This window comes from Molossus molossus, unplaced genomic scaffold (genome assembly GCF_014108415.1).
Source record: "Molossus molossus isolate mMolMol1 unplaced genomic scaffold, mMolMol1.p scaffold_m16_p_14, whole genome shotgun sequence".
In the NCBI taxonomy this organism is placed as follows: Eukaryota; Metazoa; Chordata; class Mammalia; order Chiroptera; family Molossidae; genus Molossus; species Molossus molossus.
This window is the reverse complement of record NW_023425349.1, coordinates 85158435-85177491: the sequence shown is the minus strand read 5'-3', so window position 1 is coordinate 85177491 and position 19057 is coordinate 85158435. Positions and strand designations below refer to the sequence as shown.

Below are 19057 nucleotides of genomic sequence, written 5' to 3'. Positions count from 1 at the left end.
AGAGGGGCAGAATAGACACCTCTCCAAACAGGACATACAAATGGCTAAGAAACATATGAAGAAATGCTCAACATCACTAATCATCAGAGAGATGCAAATTAAAACAACAATGAGGTATCCCCTCACACCTGTCAGAATGGTCGCCATCAACAAATCAACAAACAGCAAGTGTTGGCGAGGGTGTGGAGAAAAGGGGACTCTAGTACACTGCTGGTGGGAATGTAGACTGGTGCAGCCACTATGGAAAACAATATGGTGTTACCTCAAAAAATTAAAAATTGAACTGCCATTTGACTCAGTGATCCCACTTCTAGGAATATACCCTAAGAAAACGAAAACACCAATCAGAAAGAATATATGTACTCCCATGTTCATAGCAGCACTATTTACAATAGCTAAGATCTGGAAATAGCCCAAGTGTCAATAGTAGACGAATGGATAAAAAAGCTGTGGTACATATACACAATAAAGTACTATGCAGCTGTAAGAAAAAAAGGGCTCTTATCCTTTGAGACGACATGAGGGGACCTGGAAAGTATTACCCTAAGTGAAACAAGCCAAGCAGAAAAAGACAAATACCACATGATCTCACTTATTTCTGGAATATAATGAACCTAAGAGTCTGAGGAATAGGTTAGACCCAGAAACATGGAAGTAAGGTACAGACTGACAACCCTCAGAAGAGGGGGCATTGGGGGGAAGGAAGAGATAAATCACAGAACTTATATGCATGTATGCATAACCAATGAACATGGACAACAAAGCCAGGGACGGTGCAGGAGGGATGGGTAGGAGGGTGTCAATGGGGTAGAAAAGAAGAAACATGTGTAACAAAAATAAAATTAAGAAAAAAAAAAGAACAATCTAACTTTACATCTAAAGACAATAGGAAAAAGAAGAACAAGCAAACCTCAAGTAAACAGAATGAACAAAATAGTTAACATTAGAGTGGAAATAAACAAAATAAAAATTAAAAAAATAGAAACATAAATAAGACTAAGAGCTGGTTCTTTGAAAAGATAAACAAAATTGAGAAACCTTTAGCCAATCTCATAAAAAAAAAAAAAGAAAATCCCACACAAATAAAATAATAAAAAAGAAGTTACAACTGACACCACAGAAATACAAAGAATCATTACATGCCAACAAATTTCAACAATCTAGAAGAAATGGATACATTTCTAAAAGTATATAAAGTTCCTAGACTGAACCAGGAAGAAAAAAGAAAAATGTAAGCAAATTAATCACTAGCAACACAACTGAACCAGTAAAACAAACAAACAAAAATCTCCCAAGTATTAAACTGTTTCAAAAAATTAAAAGACAGGCCCTGGCCATTTTTCTCAGCGGTTAGAGCGTCATCCTGCAGTCCAGAGAGACCTGGGTTTGGTTCCCACTAAGGGCATGTACCTTGGTTGCAGTTTGTCTCCGGCCCTGGCTGGTCATGCAGGTGGCAGCCACTTGATGTGTCCCTTTCACGTCAATGTTTCTCTTTCTCTCTCTTCCCCTCCCCCACCTTCCTGTTTCTCCCTCCCACTCTATCTGAACAAAAACTGGGAAAATGTCCTTGGGTGAGGATAAAAAAATAATTAAAAATTTAAAGAGACAGGAACACTTCTAAACTCATTCTATGAAGCCAGCATTACCCTGATACCAAAACCAGACAAAGAGATAATTAAAAAAAAAAAAAATTACAGGCCAATATTCTTGATGAATCATAGATGTAAAAATTATCAACAAAATTATTAGAAAATAATAATTCATCCCAGGGATGAAAGAATGGTTCAACAACCACAAAATCAATCAATATAATACACCACATTAACAAAATGAAGTATAAAAACCACATGACAATCTCAATAGATGCAAAAAAGCATTTGATAAAATTCAACATCTTTGAATGATAAAATAAAGCAAGTACAGAAGAACATATCTCAACATAATAAACTCTATATCACAAACCCACAGCTAATATCATACTCAGTGGTGAAAAGCTGAAAGCTTTTTCTCAAGATCAGGAACAAGACAAGGATGACCACTAACACACTATTCAATATAGTATTGGAAATCCTAGACATAGAAATCAAATTAAAAAAAGAAACAAAAGGCATCCAAGTCAGAAAGGAAGAAGTAAAACTCTCATTATCTGCAGATGATGCAATACTATATACTAAAACCCTGAAGACTCCACCAAAAGTTACAGGATACAAAATCAACATGCAGAAATCAGTTGTATTTATAAGGAAAAATTGAGACTGCAATTTACAACTGCACTAAAAAAACCCCATAAAATACATAGGAATAAACAATTAATGAAAGAGGTGAAACACTATAAGACACTGAAGAAAGAAACTGAAGAAGGAATGGAAGGATATACCTTGCTCATGAATTAGAAGGATTAATAGTGTTAAAATGTCTTTACTACTTAAAGCAATATACAGATTCAATTCAATTCCTATAAAAATAACAATAGCATTTTTCTCAGAATTAGAACAACTAATCGTAAAATTTATATAAAACCACACAGGACCCTGAACAGTCAAAGAACTTTTGAGAAAGGATAAGGTGGTAGGTTATCATGCCACCTGACATCAAACTATATTACAAAGCTACAACAAACAACACGGCATGGTAATAGCATAAAAACAGATACGCAGAGCAATGGAATAGAATAGAAAGCCCAGTCACTTATACAGTCAATTAATCAATGACAAAGGTGACAAGGATATACAATGTGATGAAGACAGTCTCTTCAATAAGTGGTGTTGAGAAAACTGGACAGATATATGCAAAAATGTAAAACTAGACCACTTTCTTACAGCATATACAAAAATAAACTCAAAATGTATGAAAGATTTAAATGTAAGACCTGAAACCATAAAACTCCTAGAACAAAAGAAAGGCAACATCATTCTTAGCAATATCTTGTTGGATATATCTCCTTAGGCAAGGGCAACAAAAGAAAAAATAAACTAATGGGACTACATCAAACTAAAAAGTTTTTGCACAGTAAAGGAAACCATCAAAACAAAAAGACCATTTACTAAATGAAAGAAAACATTTGAAAATGATACATCCGATAAGGAGTTAATGTCAAAAAATATAAGAAACTGATACAAGTTAACAACAAAAAAACAAACAATCCAATTTAAAAATGGGCACAGGACCTGAATAGACATTTCCAAAGAGGACAAACATGTAGCCAACAGACATATGAAAAGATGTTTAACATCATCAATCATCAGGGAAATGCCAAATTACATATCAATAACATATCACCTCACCCTTCAGGCTGGCTATCGTCAAGCAATTCCACTTCTGAATATTATACAAAGAAAACAAAAACACTAAATTGAAAATATAGTGAATACGCTGAATGATTGCAGCATTACTAGTAATAGCTAAAATATACAAGCAACCTAGATGTCCATCAAGAGATGAACAGATAAAGAAGATGTGAGACACACACACACACACACACACACACACACACGAATATTATTCAACCATAAAAAAAGAATAAACTCTTGCCATTTCCAAGAGCATGGATGAACATAGAGGGTATTATGTTAATTGAAATAAGTCAGAGAAAGACAAATACTGTATGATTTCATTTATATGAGAAAACTCAAAAAAACAAATGAAATAAAATAGAAACAGACACACAGATATAGAGAAAAAGCTGATGGATGCCAACAGGGGGTAAAGGGCAGGGTGGGGTGGGGAATAAATAAACTGACACATAAAATATTAAAAATAAATAAATAGAAAGTGAAACAAAACATGCCCAGCCAGTGTAGCTCAGTGGATTGAGTGTCATCCCATGGACTGAGTGTCATCCCATGGACTGAGAGGCCCCCTTTGGATTCCTGGTCAGGGCACATGCCTGGGTTTCAGGCTCCATCCCCAGTAGGGGGCATGCAGGAGGCAGCTAATAGATGTTTCTCTTTCACATTGATGTTTCTCTCTCTCTCTAAAAAAAAATCAATAAAAACATATTTTTAGAAAAAGGTGAAACAAAACAAAAGAGAGAGAGCATTCATTCACAACTGCCAGTGTTTTCTCAGAGTGGAGCTGTGGAAGAGCAATCTCCAGCTTCCTATGTCTTGTCCCTGAATTTCACCTCACATCTGCTATCTTTCACTGATCACCCTCAAGGATTACGCTATTTTCTCTTTTAAGTGATCATTCAATATGCTGTAATAAAAGCTAGATGAATGTGGTCTCTCTCAAAACATCTTATTGTACTGTATTCCTCATTCTTCTTGTGATGTGAGATGACACAATGCCCAAGTGATTAGAAGTAAGGTGAATAAGCTAGATGATTCACATTCACAGGATGGAGCAGAATGGCGAGATTTCATCATGCTACTCAGAATAGCATGCAATTTAAAACGTATGTATTGCTTATTTCTGGAATTTTCCATTTAATATTTCTAGATGGTGGTTGACCAGTTAACTGAATCTGCAGAATGTGAAACCGCGAATAAAAGGGACTACTATAACAACAGACATTACCAACAACCATAGACAATCGTGTTTCAAAAATATCAGTGTCTGCCCCTTGGCCGACCAATCCCTAGTGCCATTTGCCAGCACCAAACCTGCCGTCTATTTCTTCTGAGTCCCCTGCCTGCCTTGCATTTCAAGGTATAAACACCATCATCTCTGAGACAACTGGTTTTCTGAAAATGCAGGATACTCTCTGTAGAATGCCCTGGGGCTGATGTGTTACACTAAAAATAACAAAACATATAATTCAGAATTCACTCAAGAATCATTGTTTATTAGATTCCAATACAGAGAAAACCCATATGGGAGGGTTCAGCCTTTTGGTTCTATTCAGGCCTTCAATAAATTTGTTGAAATCCACACACATTAGGAAGGATCATCTGCTTTTCTCAGTCTATTAGTTTAATGTTAATCACATCCCAGAACGCCCTCACAAAGACACCCAGAATGAAGTAGCTGGCAACTCATGGACCAGTCAAGCCGACACACAAAATCAACCATCATATACAGACAAGACCAATGGAGAGATTTAGGATCATACCTACACATACAAAGGCACTTGATTTTTGACGAAGGGAACAACATATATAGATCAGTGAGGAAAGGACCTTGCAGTAATGGTGTTGGGACAATGGGGTATCCATGTGGAAGCAAAATAAATATGCATGGCCGCCTTAGACCATTCAATATAACAGTTACAGGTAGATCACAGACCAAATGGTAAAGGCAAACTCATATACTTTTAGAAGATGGAAAGTCTTCATAACCTTGGAGTAGGGAAATTTTTCTTAAATAAGATACAAACTGATTAACCACAAAGGGAAAGATTGATAAGTCTGACTACAATAAAATTTAAAATGTCTTTCCTTAAGCCCTGGCTGGGTGGCTCAGTTAGATGCAGCGTCTGTGAACGACAAATGCTGTGGGTATGATTTCAGGTCAGGGCACATACTTAGGTTGTGATTTCAATCCCCGGTTGGAGCATGTACGGGAGGGCAACTGATCAATGTTTCTCTTTCATATTGATGTTTCTTTCTCTCTCTCTCTCTACCCCTCTTCCTCTCTAAATTTAATTTTTTTTAAATCTTCCTTAAAAGAAAATAAGAAAACGTAAACACAAAAACATAAACCACAATGGGGTGAAAAACAGCTGCAATACATGTAATAAAAATGGTACCTGCCTTGGTTGGTGTGGTTCAGTGTTAGAACGTTGGCCTGGGCACTGAAGGGTCATGGGTTTAATTCCCAGTCAAGGGCACATACCTGGGCTGCAGGTTCAATCCCCGGCCCCCTGACCAGCGTATACAGTAGGCAACCAATTAATGTCTTTCTCTCACATCAAAGTCTCTCCTCTCTTTTGCTCTAGAAATCAATGGAAAAGTATCCTCGGGTGAGGATTAGCAACAACAAAATTAGTACAATTCAACACAATAAAGAATTTCTACAAATCAGTAAGAAAAAGAAAGACAATCAAATAAAATTTTGTTTTAATTTTTTTCTTTATTGATTTTAGAGAGAGAGAAAAAGAGAGCAAGAGAGAGATAGAAACATCGATGAGAGAGAACATTGACTGGCTGCCTCCTGCATGCCCCCACTTGGAGATTGGGCCCAAAACCTGGGCATGTGCCCTGACTGGGAATCGAACTGGTGACCTCTTGGTGCACAGGTCAACGCTCAACCACTGAGCTACATCAGCCGGGCACAAATAAAATTTTAAAAAAATAAATAGGGATAAAACTCCTACAGGGAATGGAAGAACCTCCAAGAGCAAGGAGACAGCCTTTCAGATGCAGGATGAAGAAGTAGAAGCCAGAGTTCCCCACCCAACAAGAGAGAGAGAGGAAGTTGGAGAAAGAAAGAGAGAGAGGGAGGGAGGAGGGAAGAGAAAGAGAGAGAGGCATCGATATGGGAGAGGCACTGATGGGCTGCAAAAAAAAAAAAAAATGGGCTTATTCCTTCAACTAAATTTTTTTTTAAAAAAATAGGTTTTTATTGATTTTTTAGAGAGAGAGAGACAGAGACATAATTGGCTGCCTCCTGCACACACCCCCTACTGGGGATCAATCCCACCACCTGGTCACATGCCTTGATATGGAATCGAACTCACGACCTCTTGGTGCATGGGACTACCCTCTGAACCCCACTGGCCAGGGCTCCTTCAACTCATTTAAATCTCTCCTAAAAAGTCACCTCCTTGGAGAACATTTCTAACTATCCTTTCTAATAGTGAAACTTCATCATCTCTTTCCCTTACTCATCTTCATTTTCCTCTCTTGAACTAAGCAATTACTTGTTATACATTTTGGCATATGTGATTTATTATTATTATTATTATTATTGAGGTATAGTTGACATATAACATTAGTTTCAAGTGCACGATTTGATATTTGTATATATTGCAAGATGATTATCAAAATAAGTCTAATATCCATCACCACACAGTATAAAAAAAAATTCTTTTTTCTTAGGATGAGAACTTTTAAGTTCTAACTCTTAGCAACTTTCAAATATATAATACAGTATTATTAACTACAGTCAACATACTGTATATTACATCCCCATGACTTATTTCTTTTATAACTAGAAATTTGTACCCTTTAACCTCCCTTCATCCACTTCCCCCACCCCAACCACCAATCTAGTCTATGTATCTATGAGCTTGTTTTCTATTCCATATATAACTAAGATCATATGGTATTTGTCTTTATCTGTCTGACTTATTTCACTTAGCATAATGCCCTCCAGGGCAATCCATGTTGTTGGAAATGACAAGATTTCATTCTTTTTTTTTTTAACATATTTTTTTCCTTTATTGATTTTAGAGAGAGAAGTGAGAGAGAGAGAGATAGAAACATCGATGAGAGAGAACATCGACTGGCCGCCTCCTACATGCACCCCACTGGGGATTGGGCCCACAATCTGGTCATGTACCCTGACCGGGAATCAAACCTGCGACCTCTTAGTGCATGGCTCGACGCTCAACCACTGAGCCACACCAGCCAGACTAGATTTCATTCTTTTTGATAGATGAATAATATTCATTGCATATATGTCCCACATTTTCTTTATCCAATCATCCACTGATGCTCACCTACACACTGCTTCCATATCTTGGCTATTGTAAACAATACTGTCTTTAGATCCACCACTGTATCCTTAACCTCTCATACTACCTGGGGAACAGTAGGTGCTCACAAAGTATCTGTTCAATGGATTCACCAGGAAAACTAACATTTTCAACAACCAAGTATTCCGAAGAGATATAAAAGAGGCCTGTGACTCAACCAGTCTCTCAACTGTAACACTAGTCATTGACGTAGTGTTAAACAGCACACTTGAGGTTACCAGTAAAACGCCAAAACACAGACTGTATTTAATGCATTTCCAGCATAACATGCTAACATATGGCAAGCATAAGCATTATTTCATCTCTGTTCTAAAAATACAACTTATACAACTTGGTCTAACATTTTAAAATTTAATAATTAATCTGAATTTTTACTGAATTTTAGAATTTATAGAAGAAATTCTTGGTGTTTCACTCAGACTGTTTCCGTCACACTCGTGATACTCTAGGAACACAGAATAAGCCAAGTTTTTATTACCACAATTAGAACAGCATTGCATATATTGGGCACTAAATAAATGCTCATTAAATAAAATTAACAAATACTAAAATATTACAGTTATATAAAATATGGCTTGTTATATAATTTTCAGAAGGCTAATCGATGACAAATTATACAAATTTACTGTGAAATATGTTGCTCTAAAACTTTTATGGAGAAAGTACTTCTTCTAAGGTGAAAGAAAATATACCCAAGATGTACAATTGATTCATAAACCAGGTTTCTTCTGTCTTGCTGCATTTATGGTCAACATTATATGATTATGTAAGTATACATACTTAGCTTTAGATTGCTAATACTTAAACAACCCATATTATTCTAGATATCTTTTTTATCAGTTAATATTACAGGGTTGTTTAGTACAATGAGAAGGAAAATTGTTTTCCCAATCTCCTATGTTCTCAACCTCTTTGTACCAGCACTTTCTTCTCAGAATCTTTCTCAATTGCAATCAATTCAATTCTGTGATCTAGTCTAACTACCATCTCCTCTCTCCCTTCTTCACTGCAAGTTTCTTGAAAGAGTAACCAAGAGTAACCAAAGCTGATCACCACCACTTCCTTCTCTCACCATCATTTCTCAATCTGTAGCAATCTGGATACTTCCCTCAACCTCCTATTAACCTGTTCTCACCAATGTCATTCCTGCTAGTGGCTCAATTCAGTCAGTGTTTTTTGATCCTTAACTTGCTTTATGCTCTGCAGCTGTCCTGTCCAATACTGTGGTCACTATCCACATGTTACTACCGAGTACTTCAAATATAGAGTACAAACAAAGGAAGTTAATTTTTTAAAATTCTAATTAAATATAAATTTAAAATTTGACACTTGATTCAATTATAGGTTTCTTTGGAATAATTTGTGTATATGAACCTACTTTTTCAACTATAAATTTTATGAAACTTAAATACAGATAAAAAATTTTCAATAAAAATTTAGCATCTGAATTAAGATGTAACATGTAGATAGATGTAAGCATAAGTATAATATACACACTGGATTTCAATGATTTAGTATGAAAAAATACTCTAATAATTTTTATATTAATTATATGTTGAAATGATAGTATTTTGGGACATATTGGGTTAAATAAAATTATTAAAATTAATTTCACCTATTTATGTTTCTTAAAGCAGCTACTGGGAAATTTAAAATTATCTATGTGTTATGTTATTTCTACTGGACAGTGCTGCACTACAGCATTAGATTATTAGAATGAATGCTACTCATTCCTCCTTGAAACGCTGCTACTACCTTTTACTTCTTTCGCTCCCCATTTCTAGTCTGCAGTGTAGCTTATTCTTCCACCCACTCCTTAAATGCCAATGTCTCTCAAGATTGTCCTGAGGCCCTTTCTAGGGACTCTCCCTAGGTGACTTCACTCCCACTCAAGGCGTCCACTATTCCCTTACACTGGTAACTGTGAAACCTTTATTTGCAAATCAGCTCGCTCTCCTGAGAACAGTATTTACAACTGTACCATATCTAAGTACATCTGCACTTAATCTGCCATTACAACTTTTGGATATTTACCTTATTAATATCATAAATTAGGCTCCTTTCATCCATTTCATTTAGGTCCTCACAATTTCTCACCTTTACCACTTCACTAGTTTCCAAAGTACCATCCTTGCCACCTTCCAAATCAATTTCCTTATGCTGTTAAGTTTTTAAAATTCACACCTGGCCACATGATTTCTCTGTTCAAAATACTTTGGTGGTTTCCTCACTGCCTTCAAGATAAAATAAAAACGTCTTATAATCATACATAACTCTTGGTGCTTACCTGTCTCTCAGGCTTTATGCTTCATCGCCAACCCTATAAAATCCCAACCTCAAGTATGTCTAAGTACCTGCAGGCTCCTGAATGCAACATTTGCGTTCTCACCACCACACTTTCTTTGCATATACTCTTTCTACTGACAGCAATATCACTCCTAAAACTCTATCCCTGCTCTCCTAGTCATCCTTCAAAACTCAGCCAATGTATCATCTCCCCTAGGAAATGTCTCCAAACTCTGAAGTCTGAGCAAGGGTCTCTCCGCTGTGTTACCATCATACCTATTTACAGCTCTACTAATAACCCAACACACTGCCCTTGGATGATCTGGCCAGTCCGTGAATTCTCTGAAGGTAGGAATGAAGTGATGAAGTGTTTTTACTTTATCTCTCTATAAGTACCTATTAATAAACAGACAGTACATTAAATAAGAGAAACCCACAAAATAAAATGCAAGGCCAGACATTTTTAAATGGGCTAACAGAGTCATGAATGAAATAAAGAAAGTTAACGACAATTATCCTTAAAAAAAAAAATACTTTAATTAGATGGTCTATGTCAGGATGTACTGAGCTAGGTAATAGAAAAATATATCCTAAATAATAATAAAAATATCAAATACTCAACAGAAGCAACAATTTAAAACATTAAAGACTAAATACGTTATCCTATAACCTTGTTTTTCATACCATTTTATCCCTAATTCTACTTATCAATTCCTTTCTTCAGCTCCTTACATTAATTTTCCTTCCAATTAAATTCTGCATTCTTTCCTTCCCTTACACAGTCCTTTTTACTTCCACCATCCCTGTCCCTTCCATTCTTCTTTCAATTAACAGGAAATTACAAATAGTGACTTTGTCATCTCTGTTTGCAATTTTGTTTTAAACAAAGCAATGGTCAAAAAGCAGTGAATGAAATTATATCACCAGTCAGGTTGATAGACAAAACCACATGTTTTAATCTGCGTGGGTGATTTCATACTAAGCAGTAATCTGAACCATATGCATACTAAGTGGAGTCTGACAGACATCAGCAAGTCCTTGGGGTTATGACAGCAGGACAGTGGGAAGTAAGAGATAAGAACAGCCAACTTGCTGGTGGTGAGGGCACCCCAGCGCAGCCTCACATATTCTACAACTTGTGCCTGCTCTTCAAGAGGAAGCAGAAACAGACATGGGGAATGCAGGGAGCTGTCAGCCATCTGGACTAGCACAGCTGAGTAACCAACTTGATGGTGTGAGCTACAGCAGCTAGTCTAACATACTGGTCTGGGTACCAATTTGGGGACATAAAATAAAGACTACTGTTACCAGGGAACTTCTGAATTTTAGTTTTACTACAAAATAAATTCTGAGAGAGGCAGAGAAGTACCTGGAGAGGAAGTACATAATTACAGTATTTAAACTAGGTTGTAGGGAGAAACAACTTTTTGAAGGATAGCAACTGCTAGAGGGAAACAGAGTACATTCTTTAAATTACCTGAAAGTAACTTTTCAAATCCACTCAACACTAGATTTTGTAGGAATGGAAAAGTTCACCCTAAAGACCAAGGTCTTACAGAATTCACAAACAAAAATGTAATCTCTTGAATAACCTGACACTTAGCAAGACAATGTAACAGTAAAGCATATGTCTGAAATGTTTCTAAAACATCTTAGAACTAGACTGCCAGAGTAGCATCTTTAAAGAGTCAATTTAATTCAAAGCAGTGCAGGGCAAGATTTATTCTCTTACCCGTGTCCAGGAGTTAAGTTTTGATTCTCCAGAATTCTGTGGTTCTTTGTTAATCAGACAACATAAGCACCATATTAGAATTTTTTGGCTTTCGTCTGCAAGAAGAAAAACTAAAATGAGTAGGTTTAATTAAATACAAGGAAAGATAGTCAGTATAAAACAATTTAAACATTTTATGTACAGGAAATATATTTATTATATTTTAGGAAAATTTCAAACTACTAAGTTCACAGAACAAGCATCCAGGACCATGTGTGAAACAACTTTGTGGGTTTTTTCTTCTTGTGGGCTTGGGATCACGTACGCTTAGCCCTTGTGTGGTCAATTCCTGTTCTATTACAGCAGCAAATTTTAAAGCCAAAAGAGAATGATGGAAAGAACTAAAAGAAATGGGTTTTTCTCAAGATCAGTTCTTTATTTTTCATTTCAAACCATTAGTAGTTTCAACCTTTTGAAGGCAACATAATTGTTATAGGCAGTACTTAATACTTTAGACTTAATCTTTTAATTTTCTAATTTGCCAAAATACCCTCTCCTGTTAAAAACAAATTTAACAAAAAGACTGTTTAATAGCAAAATGTTTGGATAAGCTAGAAGCCTCTTAATGTGCTCCTAATTCTTTACTCTATAAAATTTAAAACTTTACTGAATATGTGATGAAAATGCTGAACTTGGAAATCTTATATTCAATGGAAATATCTATTTAGAGAGCCATTTATTTCTCTTTTGGAAACTGAGTCCATTCCAGCTGGAAACTGTGTAATAGGCCTAAAAAGCAAAGACTAAAGATGTCAGTTATCTGAACTAGAGCCAAGCAACTATGGACTTTATCACAAGGCCATGGAGGTGAGACTGAGGAAACCCTGTACCTGGAATCAATCCTCTGCAGAGTCACCTGATGCCCTTGTTGGAAGAGAAAAATAAAATTTCCTTCAACACTTCTAAATTCTTCTCTCTGGACTAATAATCAAATTAATGAGAGACAGATTAACAGGAGAAAATGACCAAATTTATTATGTATGTACAAGTAAGAAAATGGAACCTAAGGAGAAATTGGGCAGTTAAGGCTCATATGCCATCTTGAGCTAAGGAGAAGGAGGTGGCGATTATGGTCTTGGACTTTAAAGGAGAGGAAGAAAACTCACATGGAGATGGAAAAGCAAATGTTTGGTAAATAAATGTTTGCTGGACTATCTTTAACAATGGAATACAGAGAGGACTTTGATCAAAGGGTCTTACTAGGTCCCTCCTTTTCTATCACACTTAGTTCATATAAAACTACAGCTATCTGTGATAATAGCTTCCTTCCTGGAGCAGGTTCTCTATCTAAATTCTTTTAGTAGTTGGGGGAAGGTCAAAGTTTTTTTTTTCTAAGTCTTTTATTAATTAAAAATAGCCAGCTTAGCCCTGGCCAGTTTTGCTCAGTAGTTAGAGCATCGGCCTGCAGTCCAGAGAGACCTGGGTTAGGTTCCCGCTAAGGGCACGTACCTAGGTTGCAGTTTGTCCCTGGCCCTGGTTGGGTCGTATGGGTGGCAACCACTCGATGTGTCCCTTTCACATTGATGTCTCTCTCTCTCTCTCTCTCTCTCTCTCTCTCTCTCTCTCTCTCTCTTTCCCTCCCTCCCTCCCTCTCTCTCTCTCTCTCTCTCTCCCTCCCTCCCTCCCACTCTATCTGAACAAAAAATGAAAAAATGTCCTCGGGTGAGGATAATAAATAAACAATTAAACAAACAAATAAATAAATAACCAACCAGCTTAAAATAATCAATATTCCAAAAGGCATGTTCTGGGGTGGTAAACCCTGTTTCTCCTCACCCTTTACCTTCTTATCTTCTGCAATCTCATAAACACAGTATTTCTAAGGGATTTGTTAATAAGAAATAAGGGCAATACAAACTACAGAAAGCTACCTCTGCATTTCAACTGCACACCAAAAAACACCAACAGTATTTTTTGAAACCATTTTTCCCCATAAAAAACTATAGGCTTATAGTCTTCTAATAACTAACATCTCTAAACAAACATCCTCAGAAGTTATTCAGAGGGACATTCACTTTTTTCCCTCATTTTTATGACCTCAAATACAGCACTGACCTACCTGAGATCAATTTATTTCAAAAATCATATCATTTAACCTCTAATGACCCTAGGGTTCTTCAGATTAAACCAATGTCAATGATTAAAAATGTGACTATTATATGCCCTACGCTTTAAATATTAGAAGAAATTCCATCTTCATGTCACAAGTGTGACTGACACATCCAATGATAAGCTTGAGACAGAACAGAAAGACATTAGAAAAAACTCCAAACAAGTGGAATGAGGAAGTAAGAGCATTTATCACAGGCTAATATGCTGCTAGTCAGGTCCTCTCATCAGAGTCCCCACTTCCACACAAGATCAAAGTGAAACAGTTTATTGCAGGAAACTATTGTGGTGGTCACAGAAGTCAATAGCAAGGACTAGCTAAAACCAGATCAATCCAAGATGGAAGAAAAATTGACCAGAGACTGACCCCAAAGCTCATTATACCATTGTTATGATGAAAACTGATATCACAAATAGAATGGGGGGCCCAGGGAGACAAACACCATGACATTTCCAGAAAGAACCATGTTAGGGACAAGGCTCTCTCTCAGCTAGAAGGCAAAAACTGAATTTGGTGCCACAGTGCTATGACAATTCCAGAACAGACCATATTAGCAACAAGACTCTGTCCCAACTCAAAGGCAAAGACAGAATTTAGCACCGCAAAGTTCAGAACCTGAAAACACATAAAATCCCAGAAACTGACCACAGGGCACAACTCACAAGTTTACTAGTGTCAACTGAGATGTATATTTTCACTTCTTTCACAGACATGCCCTGTGAGACTTGCAACCAGGGGACAGTGGGTGGTGGCAGCCAATCTCAGGCTCAACCCCTGATCCTGTTTCCAGAAACCCAAGTCCTAACCTCTCACTTTCTCTACATAAATAAAACTTGCTTTCACTCTCACTCCAACTCATTCTTGAATTCTTTCCTGCTGGAGTCAAGAGCCTGGAGGCCCCAGACCATGTCAGGGTGGAACCCTGGTTCGGAACTGGTCCAGTTGACAAGTTTACACAAGCAGCTTCCCAGGTTAAAAAAGAATTTAACCTGATGGGGAGCATTTCCAAAAATTGGACATTTAACACTCTCCCCTCCCCCATAAGAAGAAAATGAAAACGTTAATTTATTGAGCTTAAATCTTAAAGAATCCAAAAAAACTGGAGTGTCTCCCAGGTGTTGAGAGAGTCCACATATTTAGTTCAACAAGTATATTTCTTTTTCTCTCAAAAAGAAAAAGAAAAGCCAAAGAAACTTTCACCCAACCTGTAGGAGGTGACTTCCTTTGCCCTGAGTAAATGCACAGAAATACATTGAAATGGCCTGCTAATGAGCTTCCTTTGTTTTAGGAATTTACATATGCAAGCCATCACTGTTATTCATGAATGCCACAAGCACCCCACAGGGGGTGGCATCTATCAGGATCCTCCCTGGAGGCCCTGACTTTGGGACTGGAGCATCCAGCCAGGCAATCAAGTGAGATGGGAAACTGGCTGGGATTCATCATGGGGGCAGTCACAGACAGCAGATCTTGGTGCAAAGTTGGATTCTGAAAGAGTGCAAGTGAAAGGAATACACCAACATATATTTGCCACATAACATTTTATGTTTTGATATCTTAAACTGAAATTTCAAATAAAACTAAGTTAATTCTGTAAACTTTAATTCAACAGTTTAAAAGCATGAAGGCAGTATTTTTTGAGACAATAAATATTGTTTTAAGCTGCCAAGTTTGGGGGCAAATTGTTAAACAGCAATACATAGCAAATAGTGAGGAAGAGACTGTAGCTGTTATGTTTAATTATGAGGGCAAAGCTAGAAGCAAGGATTCCAAGGAGGTAAAGGAAGTAATTTTATGCAGAGAACACCATTAATAAAAGGTGTCTTCCTGCCCTGGCCGGTTTGGCTCAGCGGTTAGAGTGTCAGCCTGGATCAGAGAGTCCAGTCCGGGTTTGGTTCTCGCCAAGGGCATGTACTTCGGTTGCAGTTTGTCCCTGGCCCTGGTTAGGGTTGTGTGGGTGGCAACCAGTTGATGTGTCTTTCTCACAAAGATGTTTCTCTCTCTTCTTCCCTCTCTCCCTCTTGCTCTATTTGAAGATAAATGCAAAAATGTTCTCGGGTGAGAAAGGAAAAGGAAAAGGAAAAGGAAAAGGAAAAGGAAAAGGAAAAGGAAAAGGAAAAGGAAAAGGAAAAGGAAAAGGAAAAGGAAAAGGAAAAGGAAAAGGAAAGGAAAAGGAAAGGAAAAGGAAAAGGAAAAGGAAAAGGAAAAGGAAAAGGAAAAGGAAAGGAAAGGAAGAAAAAAGGTGTCTTCCCCATTCTATAATTAACTATTTTGTCTCTTTTCTTTCTGGTGTCTTCATTTCCAAATACTTCTTCCATCCTTATTATCCTTATTTCTGATCCTGTTCTCACTTAATATTATGGGAGACTTCTTTTCTTAATGAAAACTGTTTACTTTTACTGTATTTATAAAGTTATTTTGATATTATGTGATTGTAAAAAAAGACCCTTTCCTGAAAGACAATGGCCAACCAGTGAAACAATAGCATAAAGTTCTTCCGTGCCTGTCAATATTCTCTGTGAGCTCAAAATCAAAGGTGTTCCTCAAACAGGAAACTGAAATTTAACCAGAAGTTCAAAAGGCAACACAAGCACTGAAACAGAAAGAGATGGAGAATTTGTTTCTGGCTGTTTTGTAATGAAGAGAAAGTGCTAAGGAAAGATCACAGACTGATAGAAGTGTAAGACAATAGTGACCTGGGCCCCAAGGCTAAGGCCACTAGATTCCATTCTTATGGAGGCCTCTTGGTTTAGGCGACTAAATAACTCCATTTTTATCATCAATTGACTTTCCTTGATATTTTTCCAATAATAGGTTAATTATCCCTAGAAGTAAAGGAATTTTGCCTAAGGTTATAGTTGCCCACATGTTGGGAGGCATTTGCAGTTTTCTAGTGTTGGTATTATTTGCAGGCATTTGCAGTTTCCTATCAGTAATTGCAGGCATTTGCAGGTACTCATGAGCCTGGTGAACTATGCTAATTTTGACTTCTGTAATTGCTGTCACACCCACTATTGTACCAGTCCTCTGGGGGGGGGGGGGGGCAAAAGGAGTATGGAGCTTCTGTCTTTAAAATCAAACCAGCAAGAAGGATATGGTGCTGCTGATCTGAGGGGAGACTATGTCCCCCATAGCCCGCCGGCGAGAATAAAGTGCTCCTTTACAATTTGGCTGTGCGTCTCTGTTATCTCACTGACACATTATAATAATAGGAATAAAATTAGTCCAGTCTCTCACTTTTACAAATAAGGAATCAGAAACCCAGAGAGTTCCACGGCTTGTCTTAGAAAATCCCATCTCCTCTACTGTTCTCCAAGACTCAGGCCTACCATGAACTTGCATGTGAAATTTTCCTTCCTTTCAGCTCCTTGTTCCAACTTCTGGTCTCTTTTCTCCTTAACAGGAAAGTGAGCAGAGATTGTGAGTCATATTTTCCTAGGCCGTGGCATGCATATACACACACACACTAGTAAATATCTCTCCAGTGAATATATACATTCAGGTAAAGCTGGCCAGTGGTAAAGCCAGGACTAGAACACTTCAACCACATGGTGTGATCCACAGTGGGTTAGATCATTACAACAATGTGAACTTTAGAGGGGTGGGCTCCTGGCTCTTATTAGCTTTGTAATCTGAGAAAAGTGACATCATTACCTCTTCTACAAGACTATCATTAAGAACTTGATTAGATCCACTATGCAATGCAGAGACCAGTGCCCAGCACAATGTGAGCAATGCCTCTCATTCTACTATTTTAATTCTATAACACAAACATTCCCACATGTTAACATTCTGAATTAGAGATGTTTTACAAGTACCATGTATACTTAAAGGGCACAGAACTTTTTTTCTAAAAATGGTTATCCAATCCATGAAGTATTCTTCCATTAGTATCATCAGCCTAGCCCAACACTTTTCAAACTTTTGTTCATGACCCATTACTAGGTTGGGAAATCAGTTTGGGGTCAGAAAGATCATTTTTGAAATAGCATAGTGACTATGGATTGAATATATAATAAGAATAAGCATTCTTTAATGAAATGCGTGTGTGTGCAGTGTATGTATTTATGTGTATAAGTATATGTGTTCACATGCATATATACATATCCACATGTAAGAAAATGTATTTCTGGTCAAGGGTGTTTGAGAAACACTGGTATAGCTCAAGTACATAAATACAGGGCAGGTAGGTGTCCATGGTAGTGTGGGAAGTACAGTGATAGCTGTATAATGATGATTTTGCCATTTCAGAACTTAAACAGACTGAGTGGTTAGGAGGAGGAAGAATCAACTCAAGGAGGAAGAAGAAGCAAGAGGCTAGGTGGAGAGAAAGAGAGGTCGATGAAAGTGGGTCCAGAGAAAGTGAGTTTGAGTGTGTTCAGTGCACCCATACATGTATGCTCACAGGATCAAATGCTGATGTTCCTTCCCCACCTAGTTCATGTTTCTTATGATAACTTATGCCAGGTGAGGAGAGAGAAATTGCATACTTCTGTAAAACATCAAAGAGAAATATTCATTTTATTTTTTATTCTGATATCATGTTACACAATCAGTCTTTGACAAAGAAATATGGAAATATTACATTAGGTAATAATATAGTCAAATCAAGGCAATAAACCTCAACTGTGCACCTTCAGGTGTGTCTGCTCCACCCTAACATAGGCACTAGGATGACAAAGAGAACTAAAATCATAGTTCCTGCTCTTGAAAGACATTCAGTCTTTCAGGACATAAGACAGGCAAACCAACAATTATAAAACAGTGTAGTAAGTGTTATAATGAAGGGAAATGCTGGCGGCGATGGAGACATGAACAGAAGTTCCTAACTCAGCTCCAACAAAGTGATTTAAAAGGTTTATGAAGAGGAGAGATGAGAACAGAGTTCCAGGCAAAAGGAACTGCATGCCACAAGCCCTAAAATCATGCGCCTTCGGCCGCAGTTAGTAATTAACCTGGCTACCATGCATGTGGTGTAGTTGTGGAGGATTAAACGGAAAATAAAAGTCAGGACACGTAGGCAAGAGATCAGGAGAGGAATACCTCCCCCAATGTAATCCCAGTTCCTCTTAACCTTGGGTAAAACCAAGTTGTCATCCCTGAACAATAGTAGGGTCATGGAAAATTGAAACTCTGAAGACTAATTTTAAATGTAAGAAATGGTATGTGAGTTAATATGAAACAAAGAAAATATTTCATTATTATAACCATTTTATACTGAATTAAAAATGAAGCTATGATAATCATATTA

At 37.2% G+C, this 19057-nt stretch overlaps 1 protein-coding gene across 9 annotated transcripts in view; it reads right to left on the bottom strand.

The window, feature by feature from the left end:
* The window catches only part of FANCC (FA complementation group C), a 236858-nt gene that overhangs the window by 169825 nt on the left and 47976 nt on the right, over positions 1 to 19057 (bottom strand). For 7 of the 9 annotated variants that reach the window (XM_036260703.1, XM_036260704.1, XM_036260701.1 and 4 more), the window contains one exon: positions 11658 to 11752. In XM_036260703.1, the coding sequence (XP_036116596.1) occupies positions 11658 to 11752 (95 nt within the window). Of the gene's footprint in view, positions 1 to 11657; positions 11753 to 17135; positions 17202 to 18211; positions 18227 to 19057 lie in introns of those variants that run through there. The other 2 variants (XM_036260706.1, XM_036260705.1) reach the window with 2 other exon arrangements.